The 9,640-nt window shown below is 45.1% G+C and overlaps 5 protein-coding genes across 5 annotated transcripts; 4 read left to right on the top strand and 1 right to left on the bottom strand.

Annotated features, from left to right (window-relative positions):
* Nucleotides 1-1,813: 1,813 nt before the first annotated feature.
* On the top strand, nucleotides 1,814-2,967 carry LOC108262396 (histone H2B). The gene has a single exon (XM_017462881.3). It carries the CDS (start codon nucleotides 1,945-1,947, stop codon nucleotides 2,317-2,319), a length of 375 nt encoding a protein of 124 aa, XP_017318370.2. The 5' UTR covers nucleotides 1,814-1,944; the 3' UTR covers nucleotides 2,320-2,967.
* A 23-nt stretch (nucleotides 2,968-2,990) lies between these two features.
* LOC128634191 (general transcription factor II-I repeat domain-containing protein 2A-like) lies at nucleotides 2,991-4,784 on the bottom strand. The gene is made up of 2 exons (XM_053684454.1): nucleotides 4,612-4,784; nucleotides 2,991-3,586 (listed from the first exon to the last, which is right to left on the bottom strand). The coding sequence occupies exons 1-2, from the start codon at nucleotides 4,634-4,636 to the stop codon at nucleotides 3,267-3,269; spliced, it is 345 nt and encodes a 114-aa protein (XP_053540429.1). The 5' UTR covers nucleotides 4,637-4,784; the 3' UTR covers nucleotides 2,991-3,266.
* Nucleotides 4,785-5,106: 322 nt separating this feature from the next.
* Nucleotides 5,107-6,754, top strand: LOC128634185 (histone H1-like). The gene has a single exon (XM_053684445.1). It carries the CDS (start codon nucleotides 5,806-5,808, stop codon nucleotides 6,421-6,423), a length of 618 nt encoding a protein of 205 aa, XP_053540420.1. The 5' UTR covers nucleotides 5,107-5,805; the 3' UTR covers nucleotides 6,424-6,754.
* A 120-nt stretch (nucleotides 6,755-6,874) lies between these two features.
* LOC128634190 (histone H2A) lies at nucleotides 6,875-7,550 on the top strand. Its single transcript, XM_053684453.1, has one exon. The coding sequence runs from the start codon at nucleotides 7,054-7,056 to the stop codon at nucleotides 7,438-7,440; it is 387 nt and encodes a 128-aa protein (XP_053540428.1). The 5' UTR covers nucleotides 6,875-7,053; the 3' UTR covers nucleotides 7,441-7,550.
* Nucleotides 7,551-7,927: 377 nt separating this feature from the next.
* LOC128634188 (histone H3) lies at nucleotides 7,928-8,538 on the top strand. The gene has a single exon (XM_053684451.1). It carries the CDS (start codon nucleotides 8,088-8,090, stop codon nucleotides 8,496-8,498), a length of 411 nt encoding a protein of 136 aa, XP_053540426.1. The 5' UTR covers nucleotides 7,928-8,087; the 3' UTR covers nucleotides 8,499-8,538.
* Nucleotides 8,539-9,640: the final 1,102 nt, after the last annotated feature.

The following is a 9,640-nucleotide window of genomic DNA, read 5'->3' as shown; positions in this document are numbered from 1 at the left end:
TACACATTGCTGTAACTATCTCATTGGCACTACTTAATTGCTCATGGTTTGACGTTGACGAATGCAACTGCTGCGACATATTTTGCCAATCTTAAACTCAGCTGTCATTCTGGAGGTGCAGTTTTGGTTGATGCATGACATTTAGGTTCAAACACAGTGCGTATGGGAAAAGAGAAGGCCAGTGATTAGACAGTGTGAAGGCTGACTTTGTATTCCTACTTGTGTGTGATGTTTGTTATGTTAGTTTCTCTTGCACAACTGTCGAAGTGCATATGCTTTCCTTGTGAGTGACACTTTTTAAGAATAAGTTGAGGGTTTGAGACAATGTAGCTAATTTCGACCTTCAAGAGTCCATTATATCGTGCATTTGCGAGAGCTGATAAAGCAAGGCCTGATAGTTGTGTTTGCATTCCTTTCTGTGGTGCTTGTAAGTTAGTGAAGTACTTGTGTGGTAGAATGTGGACTGGCTTCAAAGTGAACACAGACATTGGTGCTGATCTGCTGAATGCTGGGCCTACTAATAAAGGCTTGTGCTGCTATGTGTGACCTGTAGTTGCAGTGGACGTAGGACTGTAGTATATACGGGCCTCGAGTCCAAGGACGTGCTCAAAAGGAACGTCTTGTGTTTGAAACAGTAATGTCAATGTTGTACAAACACAGATAGCTTTTTCTAACCTCCTTACGCTGATGAGTGTTTGGCTGTATGCTTTACTATGTATGTTTTACCCAAAGTTCCTGACTATTGTGTTGTACTACTACTACTACTACTACTACTACTGCTGCTACTAATGGAACCAAAACATTAGTACTGATAATACTGATAATGTTTTGTATCTGTGTGTGTGCATTTAGAGAGAGAGAGATAGAATGGGGAAGAAGAAGACGTTAGCAGGTGAAAAGCAGTGCCTAGTGATTGTTTTCGAAAAAGAGAGCTATTGTGTGACCGTTGGTGTAAGGCCCGCCTCCTCGCCTGTTCTCAACTAGGTCCTGTCGAGTGTGGATAAATAGGTGGGCGCTGCTCGAGAACGTCTATTGAGTGGTTTGACTTCGAGAGCAGCATTATGTCTGGCAGAGGCAAGGGTGGTAAAGGACTCGGCAAAGGAGGCGCTAAGCGTCACCGCAAGGTACTTCGCGATAACATCCAGGGGATCACCAAGCCGGCTATTCGCCGTCTGGCTCGGCGTGGTGGTGTAAAGCGTATTTCTGGTCTGATCTATGAAGAGACTCGCGGTGTGCTGAAAGTGTTCCTGGAGAACGTGATCCGCGACGCCGTCACCTACACCGAGCATGCCAAGAGAAAGACCGTGACCGCCATGGATGTGGTGTACGCTCTGAAACGCCAGGGACGCACCCTGTACGGCTTCGGTGGTTAAACGCTCAAACACCGAACGACGCGAATACAACGGCTCTTTTAAGAGCCACCCACATGTCTAGAAAAAGAGCTGTTTCTTTTATGAAGCATAAGGCATCAAACGCTGTACAGGAGTAGCGTAAGTGGTAGATCTATTTGTATTTTTTGTAATAAATTACGTATATGCAGTGTTCAATAGTATAAACTATAAATCAATATAATATATCAACATTATAAAACGATTTAAAAGATGATTTTAGTAGAAACTTACTTCTATATTTTTTTCTCTCATACACACGCACACATGCATATATAATATAAAACGGTTTTTTCACAAGCCAATTGTTTTTTCATAGTGCACGTTGTCCTGAAAGTACAAGGGCGGGAAGAGAAACGAGGAGGACGAGGAGGAGGTATGGAAGGAGGGAGGAAGCAGAGTGCAGTAGGAGGCGCCATGCAGGAAGAGGTATCGAATTTTGGCCAATCAAAAAAAGGTGTCTTGTCTGTTCGTCATTAACATGTGGATCTGTAAATAGAGCGGGCGCGAGGCGGGCGCCAGTCATTTACTGTTCGTTTATTCGAGAAGTAGCATCATGCCCGATCCAGCCAAGACCGCGCCCAAGAAGGGATCAAAGAAAGCCGTGACCAAGACGGCCGGCAAAGGAGGCAAGAAGCGCAGAAAGTCCCGGAAGGAGAGCTACGCCATCTACGTGTACAAGGTCTTGAAGCAGGTGCACCCTGATACCGGCATCTCATCCAAGGCCATGGGCATCATGAACTCCTTCGTGAATGATATTTTTGAGCGCATCGCCGGTGAGTCTTCTCGTCTGGCTCATTACAACAAGCGTTCCACTATCACCTCCAGGGAGATCCAGACCGCCGTGCGCCTGTTGCTTCCCGGCGAGCTGGCCAAGCACGCCGTGTCCGAGGGCACAAAGGCCGTCACCAAGTACACCAGCTCCAAGTAAAGCGCGTTATCGCCGTCTTCGTCAACCCAACGGCTCTTTTAAGAGCCACCCACGTTTCATACAAAGAGTAATTTCCTCTCTTTCGCTTTCTCTCTCGCTGTGTGTGTGTGTGTGTGTGTGTGTGTGAGAGAGAGGGAGGGGGACTTCTGAAGCGCTGCACTCCCGCGGATGTTCAGGCTTTTGGGTAATTCTAGCAATCTGCTAAATGCAGAGATGAGTAAATCTAAACAGGGTTGTAGCACGGTTTCGGGGGTTGTATAATCTGAGCAATGCAAAATGGGATTTTAGCAGCACAAAGTTATTCGTATTAAGATTGTAGCAACAGTTGAAAACCATTTTCAATAAACCATTGAAATGAAACCATTTTCAATAGTTGAAAATGGTTTTCTACTAGCACATAATCATTCTACATAAGGGGTGCCCAAACTTTTTCCTGTGAAGGGCCAAAAATCAAACTTGATTGAGGGCTGTGGGCCAAAAGTAAATGTTGCATTATACCAAACTGTATTATATTAAAATTAAAGTTGCCATGGTTCTCTATCATTTCATAATATTTACAAATAAATAAATTAATAGAAAACATTAGTCTGTATCTGCTTCACTAATGCAGTTTTATTTTCAGAGTTCTATAGTTCAATGAAACTTACAGTATAATTAAAACATAGAACCAATCCCATTTATAATACATGTTCAATACCTCATACAACTATTCAAGCTATAAGCAATACAGCCACATGCCTGCAATATCAGTGACCTCTAATGAGACACATGAAGCTGGTCCTTATTTTTCAAACGTTTTTCCAAATTGGGATGCAGTGGACTTACTGTCAAAGTCAGGATATTATGGTGGTGAGAGTCAGTTACTTTGCATCTCAGTTTACACTTGTTTAAGTTCATCAGACTGAAAGTCTGTTCACAGTGGTAGGTACTGCCAGACAGAGACAGCATCACTTGTGCCTGTTTGCCCATCTGTACCTGTTTGCTGGGACACATTTGTAGAGGTCTGTCAAGGGAAGGGACCTGAACTTGTGTTTGAGTTCTGAATCACACTGAAGCTCAATTGGTTCCATCTGTAGATCATCACTGACTGTGTCCACACTGATGGTGAAGGGTTGAACAAACCACTCAAAGTCAGAAGCATTGTGTCTGAAGTCCTCAAAGCGACTGTCAAACTCCTGGAAAAGGTTGCTGAAAACAGCATCATACTCTGGTACCTTCTCTTTCATCATGCCTGCCTCTCTAAAACAGGGAAAATGGGCTAAATTTCCTGGATGTGGAGATGAGAGAGAGAGGAACAGTGTGAGACGGGGAGTGAAAGAAGAGAGAGGGAGGCAAATAGAATAAATAACTGACAAAACAAGGAAATTAAATCATGATAATTTAAGAGAACTTTGACACAAAATTTATCAGCTTGATTAACAAAAAAACCCAAAGCTGACACCACTGGATATAAATGCTAACTAAATATAAGTATTAATAATAACAATAACTGCACATAAAACTATGGTGAATATTATAATTGTGAATGTTAGCTGCTGAGAGATGTCTTCTGAGCAGCAGTAGTTTTTGTTTGAAGGCTCTAACGTGATAAAAAAGCTGGGTGATAATCTGGTCTTTTCCCTGGAGCTGAACATTTAAAACATTGAGCAACTCTGTGACGTCCACCGGGAAAGCCAGGTCAGAAAACCATTTCTCATCCATGGGCTCTTGAATACTACCAATCTTGCTTTCCTGAAAAGCTCCGATCTCATCACGCAGATCAAAAAATCTCCTGACAACTTTTCCCCTGCTCAGCCATCTAACCTCCTGGTGGTACAACACATCACCATATTGTGCATCCATCTCATCCAACAGTACCTTGAACTGCAGGTGAGAGAGCGCCTTGGAGCATATATCATTCACAATTTTGACGACGTCACGCATCACATCCACAAGCCCGATGGATTGGGCACATAGCTGTTCTTGATGTAAAATACAGGAAATCTGATAGCTGGCCCGTGTGGCACTTTCTTGAGCTGATGAAGGACGTAGCAGCGCGCTCTGCTTAGATTGAAGTTTAGCAAGGAGCTTATTAGCCTTCTGTTTTCATGCCTCGCCGCTGTCCTTTGAGAAAGCTGAAGAACGTTTTGTTTCATAATGACGGATATTGTACTCTTTCAAAACAGAAACTGACTGTTTGCAAACTAGACACACTGCCTTTGAATTGATTTCAGTAAATAAAAAGTCATCTTGCCAAACCTTTTTAAATTTCCTCTTGTCTGTGTGCCAGTGCCTGGATCTCTCCATTATTACCTGTTTGTTGACTGTCGCAATGCATGCTGGCCTTGAAGGACGCATGTACATTAAATAAAATTCTAATTCTTATTCTCTACATTTTTTGTAGCTCAAAATTAAATAAATAAAAAAATGTTAAATTAGAAATGAAGATCAGCATCGATTAAATTCCCCCCCCCCCCTTCTCACATATGGCATGGCGGGCCAAATCAAAAGTCACCACGGGCCCTAGTTTGGGCATCTCTGTTCTAACTGTTGTAGTAGCACGTAGTCATTCGAAGTAAGGTTCAAGAAGCGCATAATAATTCTAAATACTGTTGTAGTAGCACCTAGTTATTCGAACTAATGTGACATTAGCACAAAGTCATTCAAAAGAATGTTCTAGTAGCACATAGACATTGAAAAGAATGTTCTAGCAGCATGGAATACAACACACACACACACACACACACACACACACACACACACAATGCTATAGCGGAGCTGGGATAAAGGGCATTAGGGTGACAGCAGAGTTGGGATTAATGGCGTTAGGGTTAGAGCACAGCTCGGGGTTCGCGGTGTTAGCGTTAGGGCCGAGCTCGGGGTGGAAGGAAGAAGGGCTAGGGTAGCGCCGAGGCCTGTGCTCGTTAGGGTCAGGGAGGAAGCGACCGAGCTAACCAGGAGGAGGCCGGGCACGCTGTGCTTTACACGGCCCCCAACGCGCTCTGCTTCAAATACTACACACACCACTCGACAGCTGCCAAGACATCAGGCTCGTTCCCAAGGCTCCTCTTCAACTCGGCCCAGAACGCATACGACGGCCGTGCCTGCTTTTCGCCCGTTTTTACACACCACATCGCACCAAATGCACAGCCCGCCGGCTTGAGCACAACGCGCGCCGCGCCTTTTCATGTCCGCTGCACAAGACTGTTGCTCTCGAGCCGGCCAGGCCGGGCCACGGGAGAAACGAGAAAGCCCGTCCTCGCTCAGCGTGTGCTTCAACGTTTTGAATCTCGTTTTGCGAGTGGGATTTTCACCGAGAAATGCCACGAGAAAACACATCTGAGCGCGCGCCGCGTCCGTGCATTCATTCAGCGGCGCCCCGAGTTGAGTCTACAACGCTCTCATATCTGTTTTTAAGACCAGCCCCCGGCCGCGAGGAGGGAGGTTCCTGTGTTACACACTAACGTACAGCGTACGACTCGTGTATTCTACGTAGTTCCAAGAGAGATGGCAGAAGTCGCACCCGCTCCCGCCGCCGCGCCGGCCAAAGCGCCCAAGAAGAAAGCAGCTTCGAGAGCAAAAAAAGCCGGCCCTAGCGTCGGCGAACTGATCGTCAAAGCCGTTTCCTCGTCTAAGGAGAGGAGCGGCGTGTCTCTCGCTGCTCTGAAGAAAGCGCTGGCTGCCGGCGGATACGATGTGGAGAAGAACAACTCCCGCGTCAAGATCGCCGTTAAGGGTCTCGTGACTAAAGGCACTCTGGTGCAGACCAAAGGGACCGGCGCGTCTGGCTCTTTCAAGATGAACAAGAAGCAGACCGAAGCCAAGAAGCCCGTGAAGAAAGCCGCGCCCAAAACGAAAAAGCCCGCCGCCAAAAAGCCCGCCGCTACTAAGAAGCCCAGGAAGGTAGCGGCCAAGAAACCCGCCGCCGCGGCCAAGAAGTCTCCTAAGAAGGCGAAGAAGCCCGCTACCGCCGCAAAGAAACCCACCAAGAGCCCGAAGAAGGTGAAAAAGCTCGCGACCCCTAAAAAGGCAGCCAAGAGCCCCAAGAAAGCGAAAGCTGTCAAGCCCAAGACCACAAAGCCTAAAGCGGCAAAGGCGAAGAAGGCAGCACCCAAAAAGAAGTAAAGACGTTTGTTTCTTTCATGCTTTTGTTCCTTAAACGGCTCTTTTAAGAGCCACCCATATTTTCCTTTAAAGAGCAACATTTTCAGTCAAGCTTTATGTAATCAAAGCAATACACATTAGAAACATACAATAGTATGGATACACATATCTACTACATATCATGTACACATAGCCACACGCTGATACTGATTTTAGTACAGCAGAATAGAATCCTGATCGTGATTCCTAAACGTCATTCCTGATCTCCAAAACGATCACAGAATATGTAGGATAACATATTGATACATAATAAATCAATGTTAATGATAAGAATAAATAAATTCAGTATATAGTTGTTACTTCGTGCTTTTGTATGAATATTCCCTTCTGTCTGTTTTCATTTGCGCGCTCTCTCTCTCTCTCACACACACACACACACACACACACACACACACACACACACACACACACACACACACAAGCACAAACAGGGGTGGGAGGGGTGACGCTGGAATTCGACGGCCTGTTTGTGATTGGCTAATCTGCCATTGCGTTCTTAGCGAATAAGAGAGTGGCCGTTTTGTCTATATTACGGAGAGCTCGGGGTGTAATGTTTATTTCGGAGTTGTTCGAACAGATTTGAGCATCAAGATGAGTGGCAGAGGAAAAACCGGCGGAAAGGCTAGAGCCAAGGCCAAGACTCGTTCATCCAGGGCTGGACTTCAGTTCCCCGTGGGACGTGTGCACAGGCTTCTGCGTAAAGGCAACTATGCCGAGCGCGTCGGTGCCGGCGCTCCGGTCTACCTGGCCGCAGTGTTGGAGTATCTGACCGCTGAGATCCTGGAGTTGGCCGGTAACGCCGCCCGTGACAACAAGAAAACTCGTATCATTCCCCGCCACTTGCAGCTCGCCGTGCGTAACGACGAGGAGCTGAACAAACTGCTCGGCGGAGTGACCATCGCTCAGGGTGGTGTGCTGCCCAACATTCAGGCTGTGCTTCTGCCTAAAAAGACCGAGAAGGCCGTCAAGACTAAGTAAACTCGTCCACTGCTGCTTTGTCAGTACCCAAAGGCTCTTTTAAGAGCCACCATCTCTGCTCAAAAAGTGCAATTTTACACCCGTTTTTCTACTGAAAGTGTGCACTAGAAAGTCAGCACATTTGAAATGAAAACAGAAGCGTTATACTGCTAATAATTATGTAATTAACGTTAAATAGTAATAATAATAGTGGTTGTTAGCCTGTTGCTTAAATGAAATCTAAGGGGTGAAAGTGCACTTCTAAGACAGCATATTTATAAATAAAAAAGGACGATAATTTTCTAGTCAGGATTTGATACCATATTTAAGTAATGATTATAAGAACAATAGCAGTTAGCGTGCTGGTTAAATGAAGTCTGAGGAGTGAAAATGGTTTGTGACGGCGTTGTGTGTGTTCCTAATGAACAAAGCATTTGTGTTAGAGAGAGTGCCAATAGAATAGAATAGTGGCGGACGTCTTGTGTTTCGAACGGTGGCAGAGAAGACGGTCCAATAGTCAACAGGTGACGTAAAACGTTCTATCGAATAGCAGACGAGCGCGTTCGAGACGCCCAATCAGCGCAGGGCGGCGTTATGGCTTAAAAAGGCCGCGTTCGCGCCCGCCGTTTATTCTATTTTTCTACCCGTGAAGTGCAGAGCTCGACGCTATGGCAAGAACCAAGCAGACCGCCCGTAAGTCCACCGGTGGCAAGGCGCCAAGGAAGCAGCTCGCCACTAAGGCTGCCCGCAAGAGCGCGCCGGCTACCGGCGGCGTGAAGAAGCCTCACCGCTACAGGCCCGGCACCGTGGCTCTGAGGGAGATCCGCCGTTATCAGAAGTCTACTGAGCTGCTCATCCGCAAGCTGCCCTTCCAGCGCCTGGTGAGAGAAATCGCTCAGGACTTCAAGACCGACTTGCGTTTCCAGAGCTCGGCCGTCATGGCCCTGCAGGAAGCGAGCGAGGCATACCTGGTCGGTCTGTTCGAGGACACCAACCTGTGCGCTATCCACGCCAAGAGAGTGACCATCATGCCCAAGGATATTCAGCTGGCCCGCCGTATTCGCGGAGAACGCGCTTAAACCACAACTCCGTCTAATAAACACAAAGGCTCTTTTAAGAGCCACTTCCTCGTCTCAGAAAACAGCAAATTTTCTTTTTTGGGCAGTTTAAGTATTAGAACGTGGTACAGAGAGAAGGAACAGTAATAATAATGTGTGTATATATGTATGTGTGTGTAAATGAAGTGCGCGGCTTTCTATTTTTATCCACATTAGAAAGGTTGGTTATTCATTTTGCATTTTCATGACAAGTATAGACCTATGAGTATTACGTAATGTTTGTTTTTATAGATGAGCCGTTAATTGTGGTTATGTCCGAACAATACAATGCACAGTAATGAGCTGTGTCTGTAAAATAGCTCCAACCTACCTTCTGTTTCGGGCGGCGTTGTGCTGGATGGAGCTTGACTGCCCCCGTGTGTCCAAACTCGGGAACGGCAATTTTCTAGAAGCGGATTTCTGGGCAAGAGCTATTACATCATACATACATTTCATCCATCATCCCTTTTATCCCGTCCATGATAATTGTTTTTGTAATTTAATAATTGTAGACATGACCTTATCATTGAAATCTTCCCTATTTGTGGATACTCTCTCTCTCTCTCTCTCTCTCTCTCTCTCTCTCTCTCTATATATATATATATATATATATATATATATATATATATATATACACACACACACACACACACACAGTATCTCACAAAAGTGAGTACACCCCTCGCATTTTTGGAAATATTTGATTATATCTTTTCATGTGACAACACTGAAGAAATGACACTTTGCTACGGTGTAAAGTAGTGAGTGTACAGCTTGTGAGCTCTTTGAATAACTGTTCTTTTATTACTGTGACACTGTCTAAATGTACATTTTGGAATCTCAAAAAGATGGCACCCATTCACATGCATTCTATTGACTCACAGAACTTGAATTTCCTTTGAAAATTCTTTGTGTTCAGATGAAGAAAGAAAGTCACATAAGAACTTTCTTTTTTGGTTGAAATATTCCTTTGATGAAGTTGTCCAGTAATACATAAAGAATGATACGAACTGGCGTTATTTTGGACATATTGAATTAAGGTTTGTTGTGTTTCCTAGTTATGATTATAGCACATTTTTCATCACAGTGTCTGAATGTGCCAAGGACCACATTTCAGGGATTTT

The sequence above is a fragment of the Ictalurus punctatus genome, chromosome 12, assembly GCF_001660625.3.
Source record: "Ictalurus punctatus breed USDA103 chromosome 12, Coco_2.0, whole genome shotgun sequence".
Classification (NCBI taxonomy): domain Eukaryota; kingdom Metazoa; phylum Chordata; class Actinopteri; order Siluriformes; family Ictaluridae; genus Ictalurus; species Ictalurus punctatus.
This window is presented reverse-complemented; position numbering and strand designations above follow the sequence as displayed.

What these genes read in the sequence shown, in the direction of transcription:
- LOC108262396 (XM_017462881.3), top strand. Translation starts at nt 1,945, where the DNA reads ATGCCCGATCCAGCCAAGACCGCGCCCAAGAAGGGATCAAAGAAAGCC.
- LOC128634191 (XM_053684454.1), bottom strand. Translation starts at nt 4,636, where the DNA reads ATGCATTGCGACAGTCAACAAACAG. An exon ending in TTGCGACAGTCAACAAACAG is followed by an intron (nt 3,587 to 4,611) that starts GTAATAATGGAG and finishes CTCCACATCCAG; the next exon opens with GAAATTTAGCCCATTTTCCC.
- LOC128634185 (XM_053684445.1), top strand. Translation starts at nt 5,806, where the DNA reads ATGGCAGAAGTCGCACCCGCTCCCGCCGCCGCGCCGGCCAAAGCGCCC.
- LOC128634190 (XM_053684453.1), top strand. Translation starts at nt 7,054, where the DNA reads ATGAGTGGCAGAGGAAAAACCGGCGGAAAGGCTAGAGCCAAGGCCAAG.
- LOC128634188 (XM_053684451.1), top strand. Translation starts at nt 8,088, where the DNA reads ATGGCAAGAACCAAGCAGACCGCCCGTAAGTCCACCGGTGGCAAGGCG.